General features: G+C 37.1%; 1 protein-coding gene across 1 annotated transcript in view; it reads left to right on the plus strand.

Moving 5' to 3' along the window:
* Nucleotides 1-18,405, plus strand: part of si:ch211-198m17.1 (mucin-2) — a 29,911-nt gene extending 11,506 nt beyond the window's left edge. The window contains exons 2-14 of the mRNA XM_062050146.1: nucleotides 6,327-7,604; nucleotides 7,667-7,780; nucleotides 7,943-8,041; nucleotides 8,117-8,226; nucleotides 8,293-8,351; nucleotides 8,433-8,566; nucleotides 8,649-8,783; nucleotides 10,549-10,591; nucleotides 10,679-10,716; nucleotides 10,790-10,877; nucleotides 11,921-12,116; nucleotides 17,411-17,443; nucleotides 17,600-18,405. Of these exons, the coding sequence (XP_061906130.1) occupies nucleotides 6,327-7,604; nucleotides 7,667-7,780; nucleotides 7,943-8,041; nucleotides 8,117-8,226; nucleotides 8,293-8,351; nucleotides 8,433-8,566; nucleotides 8,649-8,783; nucleotides 10,549-10,591; nucleotides 10,679-10,716; nucleotides 10,790-10,877; nucleotides 11,921-12,116; nucleotides 17,411-17,443; nucleotides 17,600-17,728 (2,456 nt within the window). The 3' untranslated portion in view covers nucleotides 17,729-18,405. The remainder of the gene's footprint in view (nucleotides 1-6,326; nucleotides 7,605-7,666; nucleotides 7,781-7,942; nucleotides 8,042-8,116; nucleotides 8,227-8,292; nucleotides 8,352-8,432; nucleotides 8,567-8,648; nucleotides 8,784-10,548; nucleotides 10,592-10,678; nucleotides 10,717-10,789; nucleotides 10,878-11,920; nucleotides 12,117-17,410; nucleotides 17,444-17,599) is intronic.
* The last annotated feature ends 526 nt before the right edge of the window (nucleotides 18,406-18,931 follow it).

Consider the following 18,931-nt stretch of genomic DNA (forward strand, 5'->3'; position numbering starts at 1 on the left):
TATAATAACTACTATGAATAATTTCAAAAATGTGCAGTAAATTCCCCACTATAGCTATATCGATGAATTATTAATATACTGAACATACATTATTGTGTTTATTACACTGTCTTGGTAATACATATATAACTATATATATGTGTGTGTGTGTGGTGTGTGTGTGTGTGTGTATATATATATATATATATATATATATATATATATATATATATATATATATATATATATATATATATATATATATATATATATATATATATATATATATATATATATATATATATATATATATTTATATATATATATATATATATACACACGTATATATAGTTATATATGTATATTTGTGTATATACCAAGACAGTGTAATAAACACTATATATATATATATATATATATATATATATATATATATATATATATATATATATATATATATATATACATACATATACACACACACACACGTATATATATATATATATATATATATATATATATATATATATATATATATATATATATATATATATATATATATATATATATATATATATATATATATATATATATATATATATATATATATATATATATATATATGCTTTTTTTAAACAGCACAAAACAAAAAGGATAAATACGCTTTTAATGAAAATAAGAAAAAAAAATACCTGCTGTGCGTTGGTGTCTTGCTAGATTTTGTATTTTGTTGGATAGAGAATTTGTATTCCTGCTGTAGGAGCACTTGCATTCAATCAATCATCAATCAATCAATGTTTATTTATATAGCCCTAAATCACAAGGGTCTCAAAGGGCTGTACAAGCCACAACGACATCCTCGGTACAGAGCCCACATACCCCCAGAGGTGGAATTACACTTCCATGTTTAGATAAGTTTCACCCATGAATAACACAAAATGTGGATTGGAACTATCATGCTTTGATTGTCAAATATGTTTGGTAATGTAATCTGTGATATTACTACCTAACAAAAATGTTTCTGATATTCTGTAAATTACATGTACAAGATAATGGTATGCATTTTGATTTCAATGTCTTACATTTCTCTATTTATAAACTGTAATATTCAGCCTGCTAATCATGCGGTAATTGAGGACTCGGACAGAACATGTTATGAAAGAAGTTTCTCTGGCTGATATTTTAAACAGCCAGCGAATCCCCCGCCTCCCATATTCCTTAACTGATGTAGTAGCATTTTTTACATTTAATATAGGGATGGGCAATACAGCAAAAAAAAAAAACAGAAAAGTTTTTTTTCTTTTCATCAAATAACATCCAATCTCGATTAATAAACTTGTTTTCTTTTTATATTAAAGCGGATTGTCCCCTGCAGGATTACAGGGAGTACCGTTGCATCCCTACATTTTACTTTTGCCGTATCTTGTAAAAGACATTTCCACCATGTTTGATCAAGATAATATATGCTAACAGCTGACAACAATCATTTTGTTCACATCTATATTTGTGTTTACTAGAGATGCAACTTTGCAGGTAAACCACGCTACGGTCCGTACCTGGTTTTAAAGCCACAGTTTTTCTTCTTTTTCAGTATGTTTTGTGGGTGTAAAGATAACTTTTTTTCCCCTCAAAGTTATTTTGTTTGTTTGCTTGTCATCACAAACATTTTGCAGTAAACACAGTATAATTGGTGTAGTGAATATACTATACGACTTTTATTTCAAGTTAACATTTACTAAACACTTTCAAATGGTAAATTATTATTTGTATTCTTTAATTATTAATTTCATTATTATACATCAGTGCTTCTCACCAGTGCTTTGGCAAATGGCAAGTGGTGACCCACATTGTGGAGTTTTTAAAATGCAAATTTTGTACCTTATATTGAATAAAAATACATTAATGTGCAGGTTGAATTTGAGGTACTGTAAAATAATGTTGACCAACACTTAAAACATGTTTAATGTTGTCAGGAACAAAATGTTTTTTTTAATCCACAAACAAATTGTCTGTATGCAGAGTTGTTTAATCATACAAGTTAATCATCAGAGTATATACACTGAATTATTTACAATCCGGAAGATGGGATGTGGAGGGGGGTAGGTTAGGTTGCTATCAGCATATTTCAGTCATAATACAAGTTTATCATCTGAGAAATGGACATTGTAACAGTGTAGGTCTCACTTTGTAGGATATGTACAGCGAGCAGTGAACATAGTGAGCTCAGAAAGCATAAGAACAAGTATATACTTTTGATTATTTATTTACAATCCGGGGAGGTCGGATGTGGTGGGGTAGGGGGTTAGGCTAGGGTTGTAGCTGCCTGGAGGTGTTTATTTAGTGCGGTTTTGAAGAAGGATAGAGATGCATTTTCTTTTACACCTGTTGGGAGTCCATTCCATATTGATGTGGCATAGAAGGAGAATGAGTTAAGATCTTTGTTAGATCATCAAAAACGTATTTGGAACATCCCACAGGTGAACAGGGTTATTGGGAACAGGTGGGTGCCATGATTGGGTATAAAAGCAGGTTCCATGAAATGCTCAGTCATTCACAAACAAGGATGGAGCGAGGGTCACCACTTTGTGAACAAATGAGCGAGAAAATTGTCGAACAGTTTAAGAACATTTCTCAACGAGCTATTGCAAGGAATTTAGGGATTTCAAAAGTGTTCTGTGGTCTGACGAGTCCACATTTCAAATCGTTTTTGGAAACTGTGGATGTCGTGGCCTCCGGACCAAAGAGAAAAGAATCATTCGAACTGTTCTAGGCGCAAAATTGAAAAGCCAGCATCTGAGATGGTATGGGGGTGTATTAGTGGCCGAGGCATGGGTAACTTACACATCTGTGAAGGCACCATTAATGCTGAAAGGTACATACAGGTTTTGAAGCAATATATGTTGCCATCCAAACAACGTCTTTTTCATGGACGCCCCTGCGCCAAGCCACATTCTGCACGTGTTACAACAGCGTGGCTACGTAGTGTAAAAGTGCAGGTACTAGACTGGCATGCCTGTAGTCCAGACCGGTCTCCCATTGAAAATGTGTGGCGCATTATGAAGCGTAAAATACGACAACAGAGATCCCGGAATGTTGAACAACATAAGCTATACTTCAAGCAAGAATGGTAAATAATTCCACATAAAAAGCTTCAAAAATTGGTCTGCTCAGTTCCCAAAAGGAAAGGTCATGTAACACAGTGGTAAAAATGCCCCTGTGCCAACTTGTTTTGCAATGTGTTGCTGCCATTAAATTCTAAGTTCGAACTTTAAATATCTTGTCTTTGCAGTGTATTCAATTGAATATAAGTTTAAAAAGATTTGCAAAATCGTTGTATTCTGTCTTTATTTACACAACATGCCAACTTCTCTGGTTTTGTGTGTGTGTGTGTGTGTGTGTGTGTGTGTGTATATATATATATATATATATATATATATACATACATACATCATCATCATCGGCGGTCACTCGAAACGAGTATGACTGTCCTCCGTAGGGTCTTCCGGGATGTTAGGGTGGATTCCCTATATGGAGGACGCCTGTGCGTGGAATCTTTTAATGTGGGGAGACTGGTGCACGGTCAGCCACCACACAGTCCTTGGCATTGAGCGGGCCAGGGTCCAGTGGCATGGAAACCAAGACGACTGGGGACCCGTCTTTGCTGCAGCCTTCATCCGCCTTCCCAGCCGTTGTGGTGCATTCCGCTGCCGCCATCTTCCGCCTGGTCCACCGTTGAGGCGGTTTTCACTATTCGCCCATAGCTGGGGTTATTTACCCATAGCTGGGACAGGGGTTGACTGGGCACCAGGGCATATCCACACACCGGTGGGCCTGCATGCCCCGTCTCTGGGGCCCCCTGCTGCTCCGAGATCCCGTACAACTTAGCCTGGAACCGCGAGGTTCCAGTTACCGTGTGTGGCCACGAGGAGGCATGTACGAGTCTTGACAATGGAGAGGCTATGTACCGGCTGAGGAGGCTTATGCACTCGGCTCCTCTTTTCGCCCTCTGAGACAGAGGGCTAGCCGGCGGCACTAGCTGAAAGCAATGAGTATCAGGCAGAAGCAGCATGCAGCATAGCAAGCAAAAGCGGCATGCAGCATGCACTAACTACAGGTACTACTACTCCAAGGCTACTGCACTAGACGCATCACATCGCCCTGTGCGATGTTTTCTGCACACACACACACACACACACACACACACACACACACACACACACACACACACACACACAGAGAGAGAAATACACACGTATAAAAAAAAATCCATAAAAATAATAAGACAATAAAAAGCATTTGTTCTTCACTGAGTAATTGTAGGATTATGTGTGTAGCTAGAAAAGCACTCAAGAATGCAGACCACCACCAGGCCCTATGACACAATAATAAAAATAGTCCTTTAAAAAAGAAAGTCCTGAATCCAGACGGTGTTCTGGATCAACCCCAAAATGTAATGACTTCTTCCGTATTCCATTTGAGATTTTCTGAAAGTTTCATCAGAATGCGTCCATATCTTTGAGCTATGTTGCTGTAATAAACCGATAAACTCTTTGTCTCTGTTGGTGGAAGCAGGGCCGCTAACATACACACGGAGAAAGGTTCAGGCTCGTAACGTAAACAAAGTAAAAAAAACAACAACAACTAGTTTCTCATTACATTTTGACAATTTCTGAGAGTTTTATCAACATCAGCCAATAACGTGTTGAGTTATGTTGCTAACTGACCGACAGAAAACCTCTGGTAATTACACATACCTTACGGCGAATGTAATAAAATCCTATTCAGACAACTTTATAACAAAAGACACCAAGAAAGTTATTCAATGATTCCAATAAATGCAATAAATGTGTAAGTTTACTGCAGTTTAAAAGTCAGTAGAAGTTAATTTGGTCTCCTTGCAACTCTAAAAAAGTTTGACAATTTATGCAATATTTAAAGAGGGCCTGTTTCCTCTTACTCCCTTCGCTTTTATTGCAGCAGACAAACACATTCGATGTTCCTCTATTACAATTATGAAGATGACAGGTGCTGATAACACACACAGGTATGTACACACTAATGTTTGCTTTTGCCACATTTCCGCAAGACTTATTGTTATGTTACCATAACAATAACGACCGCCTTCTTTACCAAAATGCCAATCAATCATGGGTTTTTTCCAAGCCTCAGTAGGATCGTACATAGCTTTTATATGATTGACACCATGGCAACAGGATCTGATAAGTCTTTGTGACACAACACAATCGACAAAATGTGTCTTTTTTACATTTCAAACAAACTACATAAAAACTCTAAAAGTGGAAAGAATGCAGAAAGGAGTCTCAGCATGAAATCTAACTCAACCTTAAACCCCCCACATGTTCCTGTGAAAGCTACAATATAACCTTCTGTGATCGTAGTTCTGTACTGTGAATGTAGCAACATGGCTAATAAACCCAAGTAGTCCTGGATCAGATTTAAGAGTTTTTTTCCTTAATCTCCATCAAAGGTCATCCAATCCACGATCAGTATTTATGTCGCAACCGAGACAAGAGCGTCACTGAATGACACATCAATGTGTTCTCTTCACAATATTATCTTTCCCATCCGTCATCATTGAGTGTTGTATTCTGGGCGTGTTTATGTACACAAAAGCCATTAAAGTCAGCTTTCTTCTTCTCCAAGTCTAAACGTAGTTAAGTTCTTGTACACACAGAAAATAATCAAGGAAGGTCCAGCAGCAGCTGATAGCGCCCTCGGCCTTCTCAAAAGTGTTTACATAAGGCGTCCGCTGCCCTATCTGGATGGCACTAATGTGTTCCCTGGCCAGCTGAGAGATTCGGAAAGCTGAACAATTGCAAGCGTACACGAGTAGCCTCAAAGACCTCCCGCCAGTCGGAGCGCTCCTAAAGCCACATTACAACTTCCATCGGTTCCCTCGTAAACGGCATGTGGCTAAATGGGAACAGACATAGGCTAATAACCAGCTTCAAGAAGTGGATGTAATGGCGGACATCTTTTCAATGATGAACGTTTCAATTTCAAACTTCAGATCCTGATAAGGTTGTAAAAGGATCCAGGAAAGGTCTTCATGGTGATTTGTGCGTCTAGTATGTTTATTTTACAATTGTGAGTGTCAGAATACAGAAGTGGCAATTGTTCTTCGTGTGACCGAGACAAGCGTTGTAATGTATCTTACAATGTTTATGTACAAATATCTCAACTTTGCTGGTCCAAAAACAACACAGTTGTACATCGTTCTTGAGTAATTACGTTTGTCTGTCAGTCGTCTTATCAAACACTTACAGCAAACAAATGACAGAATGTTCCGATGATGAGCTAATTCCCCATCTTTGCTTTGACTGTAGGAACTGTAGGTATAGATCCCGACAACTTGACTGCAACAACTGAGGGAGGATCCGCTGATGACGGTTTCTCAAGCCTCGGTCTATTTAGCAGCAACACAACGCTCTCACCGTCACCAAGTTATACACCAATGACAGCCGTGAGTGATGCTACGGCATCTTACACTCACAGAGAGACCACCATCTCTGAGCCAAGCAGCCCTGTCTTGATGTCAACAACCCAAGATGGCAACACGAGGGAGACTGGCACTACCATGCGGCCTCCCGACCCGACAGATGGCAGCGGCTATCCCCCCGCAACTACAGACCAACACTTCACAACCTCTCCGACTGACAGCACAATATCAATGACAATGAACGACAAAACAACCTTAATCCCAACAACGGGACCAACCATTAATGACATGAGCTTGATGACAACTGGTGTCACAACGTTAACAACAATGGGGCCAACGGATGTGACATTGACGACAATGGACCCGACCGCCGCCAACGACACAAGCTTCAGCCCAACAACACCTGCCCTGACAGTCAATGACAGTGCAACCACTGACGACATAACCTCCATGACAACGAACGGCAGCGCAACACTAATCCCAACAACGGGACCAACCATCAGTGACATTAGCTCAATGACAACAACTGGTGTCACAATGTTACCGACAACGGGTCCAACGGACGTGACAATCTCTATGACGACAATCGATCAGACCGCCAACGACACAAGCTTCAGCCCAACAACACCCGCCCTGACAGTCAACCACAGTGCAACCACTGATGACACAACCTCCATGACAACGAACGACGACGCCACCTTAATCCCGACAACGGGACCAACCATCAATGGCATGAGCTCAATGACGACAACTGGCGTCACAACATTAACGACAACAGGTCAGACGAACATGACAGTCTCGAGAACGTCAATTGAAACGACCGCTGACAACACAAGTTTCAGCCCTACAACACCTGCCCTGACAGTCAACGACACGACCTCAACGACCGCAGCAGAGACGAACAATTCCGCTACAACCGCCGCATGGACGAACAACCCTGACTCTATGACGACCGTCAATGAGGAGGACACAGCAACAACCTGGATGACAACTGCCACTCCAGCCGACAACTACACAACAACCACCGAGATCTTCAATGCAACTACGCTAACAACTATCCTTACCCCGACAATTTCTCCGGAGATTTCCGTTAGTGTCAGCGCAGCAACTCTATTGACCACAGTCTCATCTGGACCCCCTTCACTTGCCCCTGCAACGACAGAAGGTACGACTTTTTAAAGTTAAGTTTGTGTTGTCTTTGGACTGACATGTTCTTGAATGACCCAGTGACTAGTCAAACGGGAACCACCAGCCTTGAAGCCACAAGTCACATGACCTCGACGTCACCCGACACAACTATCATTGGAACCTCGCCACTCCCCACACAGGGTCCAGTTTTGGGTTTGTACCTTTTGGTCTAATTTGAGGACTTTTCCAGAAACTATTTAGTCACATGTTAGTTAGCATGCACATTTTCTTGACTTTTTAAAGCTGCTTTGATGTATTTCCTGCTCCAAAAAAAGCTTCCTGATGACTTGAATGCACCATCATCTTTTTCCCTAGTTTGTCCCGCTGAGCCGTGTCCTCTTGAAAGCGTCTGCCTCAACGGCACCTGCCAGTGTCTCTCCGGAAGCTTCCTGGTGGACGGCCGCTGCACACGTGGTAAACATCAAAAACGTCCGTCATTAGGCCAGTGAGCTTTTTGTCTTAACTTGTCTTCTTCGTCGTCACGCTCAGGTCAAGTGTTTGCTGGACAGCTCCACCTGAGCTCCTTGGACTTCAACAGCGATATGTTGAACAGGTCCTCCGAAGCCTTCCAGAACACGGCGGGGAACATCGCCACAGCGGTTAGCTTACTCGTCACAAAAAATAGCAGCAGTTTTGGGGTTTTTACTTAACATTTTCATTTGCAGCTCGCTGGCGCCTTCTCCGATCAACCGGCGTACATCCGCTCAGATGTGGTGCAGCTTGCGTAAGTTTGCCCTGCACGCCCCCATAATATCTCACCTTGTGTTGTGAAAGCATGTCACAATTCTGATTGTGTTCCCTGCAGACCAGGAAGTGTGATAGCAACGGTAAACAACATATTTGCCAACATGGCCGCCTCTCAAGAGTCAGTGGAGCAGACCATTAAAGAGGCCATCGCCAACAGCTCTCAAGGACTACTGATAAACGCTACATTTAGCAGTAAGCTAGCTTGCACTAAAAGCAGCAACTATAGCTTATCTTGGCTTTTCGCTCACATCCTGTTTCTATTGACTCACTTTAGGCACAGACTTGTGTGGTCAGGCGCCATTTCCTTGTGACACCGTCACCGCTTTGTGCACCAGCACCAATGGATTGGTAATTTGCTCCTGTAAACAAGGCTATGTCTCAACAGTCTACTCCAACACCAGCTGCAAAGGTAAACTGTTTGTCTTGCAACAATCATAATTTACTTTATTATAAAAACTCACCCAATAATCCCAAATTCAATCCTCATCTTTCATAGATATCTACTTCCTGTGTAATTGTTATCAATAAGGTGCTAAAAAAAATTACAGAAAATGTAGAAAATGATCTTCGGATTGTAATTTTAAAGCTAGGAAAGAAATGCAGCACGTTTAACAAAATATATTTTTTCCCGTTGAAACCCTTTTTATTACATTTATTAAGATCTATAATAAAATATAATATCATTGAAGCACTGTTTGGCAGTAACTAGTAATACATTCTATACTAATATGTAGTGTATTTAATAATAATGTAGAAGTTACATTAGTTGAAAAATGTTGAATGCTGGCTCTTGAAAGTTAAATATCCCTTGTAGTGAACACAAATACAAGAAATAAATATAGGAATACAACAAAACCTAATTTTAAAGGTTGTAGAATAATTTATATGAAAATCTACATACAAATATATATATATATATATATATATATGATATATATATATATAATTTATATATATATATATGTCTTAAAAAATGTCACTTAAATATGTGTGGTTAGTTAAAAAAATAGTGTCAATAAAGTACATTTAAAAAATTGTAAAATAAAAAAAAATCTAAATACCGTACCATATAAAAAATGAAATATATATATATTTTAAAATGCGACTATTTTGCTAAAAAATAGTATACATATAATAGAAAATTAAGTACATTTTTTAAATTGGAATGAAGAAAAATAAATTTCAGAAAACTAAATCTTTAAAATATATAGTTTTTTTAAATACCACTCGAATATTGAATGTTTTCTGTGGTTAATAAAATTATTAGTAATTATGTAAATAAAACTAAAAATTGTAAAATAAAAAAACATGGAAAAACTAACTATAAAAAATAAAAATATATTTGAAAAGTTTTTAAATATGAAATGTTGCTGTGGTTGAGAATAGTATAAATACTGTATAATTAAAGTAAATTAAAAACAACATTTTATAAAAGTACATTAAAAAACTATGTAGAAAAAAATATATCAAAATGTTTCAAAAATATTGATAAATTGTAGTTACTAAAAATATAGTATGGATATAATATAAATAGAAAATACATGTTTAACATTTTAAAATGTAATATTTAATCTTTAGGGTAAATAATGAATTGTGAAATAAAGTTGAATGCGAGATAATTAAGGTTTCCAGGGTCAAAGGGCAGATTAATAGGTAGCTGTTGAAAACTAATTAGGAATAATAAACCAACTGAATAATAGTAATTGAAGTGTTATTTCATGCTGCTTTTTATGAATAAAGGAAAGAATAAACTTTTTTTTTATTTTTTAACTCCACTCGGATGACATACAGATTCACGAGGGGTGTTTAATGTGTGTGACAAGACTTTGCTCCGCTTATTGAAGCCTCTAAATTAAAAAGATAACTAAGGTCTGTACACGCTGCGCAATGAAACACTGTAGCGTGACAGCCAGAGTACACGGGGAGCGAGCAATAGAGAGCTCTTTAGCGCTGAGTCTACGTTTATTATGGTTGCCACGGAGACAAGTGGGCGCAGCATAAACATTCTAAAAGCTGCCATAGAAAAGACTTCACACTGTGTGTGCAAATCATCGTCTTTGAGGAGCAAGTATACACTCTATTGGTATTATTCATACTATTGTGTACACTTTTTTGGTATTATTCATACTACTGTGTTCACTTTGTTGGTATTGTTCATACTACTGTCTCTGCAGCATGTCCAAGTGGACAACATGGGGTGGACAACATCTGTAAGACGTGAGTGTCACATTTTTAAGTTTGCATGGGTTGTGCAACTACTGGCGCCCTCCTGTGGACATTCACTGACACTATTTTGTCTTTCAGATGTGCGTTTGGCTACGGAGGCCTTAACTGCAGGGACTGTGAGTTACTTTGTTTTGACTCTTTCTCAGTCTAACAGTTGTGAGCTTAAAGAGTCAAAAACTGTTTTTTCAGCATCTCTACTGGCTGTGGTGGTGGTCTCCTGCGTCCTAGGAGGGATTTTACTCATCCTGATCTCAGCTTTGCTCGCATATTGCTGCTGGTGAGCACATTGAAACTTAAGTCAGTGTACAAAAGATTGAATTTATGCTCATTAAGTGTTTTCATTTGGAATATCTTTAACTTTTTCAATTGAATATACTTTTTAGTGTATCTAGTTGAGTGTCACGCTTTGTGAATACATAACATTTTAATTCAAAAGCTTGAGAACGCCGCAAAATCTACAGTATTACAAATTAAATATTATGTGGGATAATGATAAAAATGTAACATGTAATTTTTTTTTTTAAATGTAATAATTATTTTCAGTCATTCTTTTTTATTTATTATAGATGAATATATTTTTAATGTAATACAATGTACAATAAGAAAATATTCAAAATACAGTATTGCTAGTGTTCCAGATACTTTACAGAATTGGAAATTAAATTTGATTTTGTTTTAAATTTTCAAAAAAAAAATGTTAAGTGTAATTATTTTTTAAAAATTCAGTATTAGAATTTTATTTTTGTAATATTTTTATTTAGATTTAAAATATATCTCTAATGTAATTTAACCAATTTAATAACAAATTTATAATACAGTATCGCAATTGTCCCAGAAATTCTACTGTATTAGAAATTATATATGATTTTGTTGAAAAAATGTTCTATGAAAAATGTAACGTGTAATATATATTTAAAAAAATGTTAACATTAAAATATTTTCCAGGATTTTTATTAAGATTGGAAATATATGTTCAAAGTAATAATGTTTAATGCAACAAAAAATATTTGAAATACAGTATCGCAAGTGATCCAGAAATGTCACAGTATCACAACTTGCATAATTAATATGATTTTTTAAATTATATTTTAAATTGACGTTTTAGAGTTTTAGAGTATTGAAATGTTATTAATCCTTTTTATCTATTGTTTACATATAAGTTATCATATATTAAAATGTTTTTTTATATTTTTAAATGTCTTGATTACAACAACAAACCAATGAACAATTTAATATGCAGTATGAAAGCAACAATTCTGTATTAGAAGTATGTACAGTAAAAAAAAATGTAAAGCTGTACTTTCTCCGTGCGTCCACCAGGCGGAGGTGCCAAGGCGAGCCTGGCAGCAGTAGTAGTCCGTACCCGACAGGCGAGCTGGCCAAGCCGTGGCCCTCTGACATCACGCCCATCCCCCGCGCCACCGCCACAAGCACGTGGGACACGTCGTCCATGGAGATGACCGAGGGAGGCAGCACTCGTGTCTTGGTGGACGGAAAGAATCATACCAACGGCGTGGTGAGCGCCACTCTTGCAACATCAATTAACCAATCCATACATCCTCGTTAGAGATGGTCGTTATGAATGATTTGATTATCAAGGCTTGAGTGGAATATTAATGACATTATGTTGTATAGATGTGGCATCGTGTGAGAAATCACAACTCTTCACTATTTAGAGGTGCAAACCACCACGAGCATAATCTAGGTTTTAGAGTCTGAACTCCAAACTGGCAAAATGCGAGTTAGTGCATCTGTTTGTTTATCCAACTAGTGAAACATATTTCTCAACAAATATTAAAAGATTTAATTTATTCATTGTAGACAAGTGAATGTAAAATAGGGGTTCCCCTTTCCGATATTGATACCCATATCAGTCTGATATCAGCAAAAAACACGAGAGTGATATATAAGTTTAGCACGTAAAATGTCCAATACAAGCAGACCTGCACACTACTTGTGCACGATACTGATATCGGTTCTATATAAGCACAAAAAAAAATGGTATTGGATGATATCTGCTTGCATGTCAAATGTCCTATACAAGCAGAGCTGCAGCGTGTTTACTTGTGCCTGATATTGATACTGATGTCAGTACAATATCAGCAAAAATCACAAGTTTCGTATGATATAAGCTTGCATGTAAAATGTCCGATACAAGCAGACCTGCAGCGTGTTTACTTGTGCCCAATATTGATATCGGCTATCAGTCTGATTCACTGAAAAAAGTATTGGATGATATCGGCTTGGATGTAAAATGTCCAATACAAGCAGACCTGCAGCGTGTTTACTTGTGCCTGATATTGATATCGGAAATAAGTCTGATTTACTGATAAAAGTATCGGATGATACTGGCTCGCATGTAAAATGTCCAATACAAGCAGACCTACAGCGTGTTTACTTGCACCTGATATCGGTCCGATTTCAGCAAAAAAACAAGTATCGGATGATATAAGCTTGCATGTAAAATGTCCGATACAAGCAGAACTGCAGCATGTTTACTTGTGCCCAATATTGATATCGGCTATCAGTCCGATTTGCAAAAAAAAGTTAACGGATGATATCGGCTTGCATTTAAAATGTCCAATACAAGCAGACCAACAATGTGTTTACTTGCGCCTGATATCAGTCCGATTTCAGCAAAAAAACAGGTATTGGATGATATCGGCTTGCATGTAAAATGTCCGATAATTTAATTAATTTAATACAACAAATAATTTATAATACAATATTAAGTGTTTCAGAAATTCTACTGTATTAGAAATTAAATATGATTTTGTTTAACATTTTTATATGAAAAATGTAACGTGTAAAATTATTCCCAAAAAATGTTTACAGTTTTAAAATATAATTTTCTAGGATTTTTATTAAAATTGAAAATATATGTTCAAAGTAGTAATGTTTAATGCAAGAAAAAATATTTAAAATACAGTATCGCAAGTGTTCCAGAAATTTTAAATGTCCGATAGAAGAAAACTTGCAGCGTGTTTACTTATGCCTGATAATGATAGCGGATATAGGTCCGATATCAGCAAAAAAAAAAAAGTATCGAATGATATCAGTTTGCATGTAAAATGTCCGATAAAAGCAGACCTAAGGCGTGTTTGTTTACTTGTGCTTGACATTGATATCAGATATCAGTACGATTTGAAAAAAAACAAGTATTGGATGATATTGGCTTGCATGTAAAATGTCCGATACAAGCAGACCAACAGTGTGTTTACTTGCGCCTGATATTAGTCCAATTTCAGCACACACAAAAAAGTGCCGGATGATATCGGCTTGCATGTAAAATGTCAGATACAAGCAGACCTTGCAGCGTGTTCACTTGTGCCCCATATTGATATCAGATTTCAGTCAGATATTAGCAAAAAACAAGTATCGGATGATATCAGCTTGCATGTAAAATGTCCGATACAAGCAGACCTAAGGCATGTTTACTTGTGCCTGATATTGGTCCGATTTCAGCAAAAAGACAAGTATCGGATGATATCGGCTTGCATGTAAAATGTTCAATAGAAGAAAACCTGCAGCGTGTTTACTTGTGCACAATATTTATTGCAGATATAGGTCTGATATCAGCAAATAAAAGAAGTATCAGATGACATTGACTTGCATGGAAAATGTCCGACGCCAGCAGAACTGCGACATGTTATCCTGTGCCCGATATCAATGTCTGATAAACAAAAAAAAAACTACTACCAGATGATTTGGGCTTACATGTAAAATGTGCAATACAAGCAGTCCTGCAGAGTGTTTACTTGTGCAAAGCTGGACAGCCACTTTACATCTAAATGTCCTCCAATAAGCACAACATTCTTTATAAAAGGTAAACATGCTAGGTTATAGGCTACTAGGAACCTGCAGCTACACAACAGCTAAGCACACAATAGCACACAAGCTATACATACATACTAATGGAACAATATTGCAGTGTAAAACAACATTTGTCAATATAAACAAGTATCAAAATAAGTATAGTTGCATATTAATTATTGTTTGTGTATGAGTATCCAGTATCCAGTATCAAACGTGTCCGCATTGTTAAACATATTCCTTAGTTGAATTAATTATTGGGACCACTAGGTGTCACCAAAAACCAATTAACACTCCACTTCATGTATGTATGTACTATAATTCCTGCTGATTATTAATATCAGTATCAGAAGTGAAAATGTATCAGGACACCCCAATTTTAAAATGTAAACATTTAGCTTTTAGCCTTACGTTCTGACACTACTTGTTTGAACAAGGCAGCTAATGTGAAGCCAAGACTAGTAAAGCACTAAAATGAACAAAATCAAACATATGTTCCTATAGTCCATCTTTAGTCCACATTGCACTCCAACATACACCACAAGATTGAGTTTGAATACAAACATTGTGTGTAAATAACTGGCATTCTAACGTTAGAATGCTAACTTGTTCAGCTAATTTTACAGCCGTACACCTCAGTCATATAAAATGGTACTTGCCGCATGCTAATATCAACAAGCTGGCCTTCTAACATCGCATGCTAACGGTTTTAACAAATTTTGCAGCCGTACACCTTTCAGCGTACGTGCTAGCTAGCTATTGAGTTTGAATACAAACATGTGGGTAGCACTAGCGAGTAGGGCTGTGAATCTTTGGGCACCATTGATTGATTGAAACTTTTATTAGTAGATTGCACAGTGAAGTACATATTCCGTACAATTGACCACTAAATGGTAACACCCGAATAAGTTTTTCAACTTGTTTAAGTCGGGGTCCACTTTTGATTCATTATACAGATATATACTATCATCATAATACAGTCATCACACAAGATAATCATCAGAGTATATACATTGAATTATTTACATTATTTACAATCCGGGGTGTGGGATGTGGAGGGGGGTGGGGGGGTTAGGTTTGGTTGATATCAACACTTCAGTCATCAACAATTGCATCATCAGAGAAATGGATATTGGAACAGTGTAGGTCTGACTTGGTAGGATATGTACAGCAAGTAGTGGACAGAGAGAGAGAGATCAAAAAGCATAAGAATAAGTATCTATATTTGATTATTTACATTTGATTATTTACAATCCGGGGAGGTGGGATGTGGAAGGGAGGGTGTTAGTTTAGGGTTGAAGTTGCCTGGAGGTGTACTTTTAGTGCGGTTTTGAAGGAGGATAGAGATGCCCTTTCTTTTACACCTGTTGGGAGTGCATTCCACATTGATGTGGCATAGAAAGAGAATGAGTTAAGACCTTTGTTAGATCGGAATCTGGGTTTAATGTGGTTTGTGGAGCTCCCCCTGGTGTTGTGGTTATGGCGGTCATTTGATGGAGTAGTTTGACATGTACTTCGGTATCAGGGAGGTGTAGCGGATTTTATAGACTAGGCTCAGTGCAAGTTGTTTTACTCTGTCCTCCACCCTGGGCCAGCCCACTTTGGAGAAGTGGGTAGGAGTGAGGTGTGATCTGGGGTGGAGGTCCAGAAGTAATCTGACTAGCTTGTTCTGGGATGTTTGTAGTTTAGATTTGATGGTTTTGGAGGTGCTAGGGTACCAGGAGGTGCATGCGTAATTGAAAAAGGGTTGAATGAGAGTTCCCGCTAGAATCTTCATGGTGCCTTTGTTGACCAGAGAGGAGATCCTATAAAGAAATCTCGTTCGTTGGTTGACCTTTTTGATTACCTTGGTTGCCATTTTATCACAGGAAAGATTAGCCTCTAGAATCTTTCCTGGTGATAACAATGTCACCCACTTTTATAGTGAAGTCACTGACTTTCTTAAGGTTGATGTGGGACCCAAATAGTATGGATTCCGTTTCACCCAAGTGTATGGATAGCTTGTTGTCAGCGAGCCAGGTGCAAGTTCTACAGAGTTCAGCACTGAGGATTTTCTCCACACAATTCAATTCAGAATCGATTCATGATTCAAAACGATTCTGGATTCAAAATAAACACTTTAATAACGTTGGGTGCCAGTTAACTACAGGTCAGATTAAAAAAAAAATGTAAAAAAATGTTAGATTTTTGTGAATTGATTAAGAATCGTTACAAAAACGAATCACGATTAATTCGAAAATGAAACAATTTGATACCCTTACTTGCTACCTAGGTACTTATTGACTTTGAATACAAACATGTTTAATACTAGCTAGCAAGTTAGCTATTTAGTTTGAACACAAACAAGTGTGTAGTACTTGCTAGCTAAATGGCTATGGAGTTTGAAATAAGCATCTGTAAAACAGACCTCGGCAAATTAAGGCCCGGGGGCCACATGCGGCCCATTAAGTCTTTCAATCTGGCCCGCCGGACATTCCCAAATTTTTTTTAGATCTTTAAGATGGAAACTGTAGCTGCCATTGTGATGTGCATTGATTTTTTCAAATGACCGTGAATCTTGAACTATACAAAGTATTTCAATGGTTGGAATCTGTGCCTTTGCATGATATACTAGTTACTATGGTAATCTAATTAGTTACTATGGTAATCTAAGTCACAGCAGCTCAGACGAGGCACCAAGCAGTGTGGGTGGGTGAGCGTTTTTAGCATTCAATCAGACATTATTGTGAGGTTTTGCATTAGTGTTCCTAAAAATAGATATCGACCCCCAGACACATTTTTTTCTCTAAATTTGGCCCCCGAGTCAAAATAATTGCCCAGGCCTGGTGTAGAACTAGCTAGCGAGTTCTTGAGTTTGAATCAAGCATGTGTGTAGAACTAGCTAGCAAGCTATTGAATTGGAACACAATCATGTGTGTAGTGCTAGCCAGCTAACTAGCTAACTAGTTTCCCGCCCACGCTCCCTGCTTTTTCCTGACTCCCCGTGTGTCGCTTTAGGGGCTTCAGCTGAAGCAGTCAAGATGGAAGAAGGTAAGGTTTGTTGGCTTTTAGACTCCTGCCTCCTGCTAACTAAAATGGTGGTGGGCTCTCCCAGGTGGCTAGCTCGTCTCGTCCACTTTAAGTCTGTGTTTGTGTGTAATTGTGTGTTGGTGTGTGACTAACCACAGCTTTGGCTCACCTTTTTAGTCGGGTTCATACGACCTCAACACGGACGCCATGAAGACCTTCAAGAGTAAAAACCCGTCACGCTACTCGTACCTGGTGGAAGGCCACCAGAACCCCTACTTCCTGCCGGGAGACAACAAGAAAAACTGAAGCAGCTCCCCCTTGTGGACGCCTAAAACTGTATTTTTTTATTATGTTCCAATCAAAGAGGATGGATGACCAGGCGCCAAATGAGGTGTTGAACAATCGTTTTGTAACGTTCCAATTGTGGTTTTCTGCAATCACCAATGACGTTTTGTGCCTCAAGTCATGTCGAATGACAAAAAAGGAGGCTGGTCCCTCGTTCTAGATGCTTCTGAATGGATTTGTTTGTGTCAAGTTGCGCTTTTATTGACTAATAAGAGTCGTGTTGTTCGTGGATGTGCCAACTATCACTCGTCTCTCAAACTGTGTGCAGGGGTGTCCAAACCTGAGGGCTGCACACGGAAAAGGAAAGCATGCGGGGGCCATTTTGATGTTTTTATTTTCAAAACCAATTCAATATATACCGGTACATTTATTTTACCTTAGGCTCCCCTCAGTCATTGATGCTCAAAATAAGTCTAATATAAAAATATTTGTAATAATTTTATTCAATGCTTAAATCTCTAGGTCAACTACAGGTCTGCCATTAAAAAAAAAAAAAAGATTTATGCTCTTTGTTTTTATGGCAAAAACACAAAATGGGCTTTATATATATAAAAAAATTTGTTTTGTTTTTTAAACCCGTCACTGCCTCAAAAATAATGAATCAAAATTAATGTTATGAATTATTGACATATATATAAATATAAATATATAAATAAATATATATATATATGTTGTAAATATATGTAAATAAATATATATATATGTCAATAATTCATAACATTAATTTTGATTCATTATTATTTTTGAGGCAATAATGAATCAAAATTAATGTTATGAATTATTGACTTATATATAATATATATATTATTTTTGAGGCTATAATAATGAATCAGAATTTACGTTATGCATTATTGACAGCTAATATATATATATATATATATATATATATATATATATATATATATTAGCTGTCAATAATTTACGTTATGCATTATTGACAGCTTATATATATATATATATATTAGCTGTCAATAATTTACGTTATGCATTATTGACAGCTAATATATATATATTAGCTGTCAATAATGCATAACGTAAATTCTGATTCATTATTATAGCCTCAAAAATAATATATATATATTATATATAAGTCAATAATTCATAACATTAATTTTGATTCATTATTGCCTCAAAAATAATAATGAATCAAAATTAATGTTATGA

Source organism: Entelurus aequoreus, linkage group LG06 (assembly GCF_033978785.1).
Source record: "Entelurus aequoreus isolate RoL-2023_Sb linkage group LG06, RoL_Eaeq_v1.1, whole genome shotgun sequence".
Lineage (NCBI taxonomy): Eukaryota > Metazoa > Chordata > Actinopteri > Syngnathiformes > Syngnathidae > Entelurus > Entelurus aequoreus.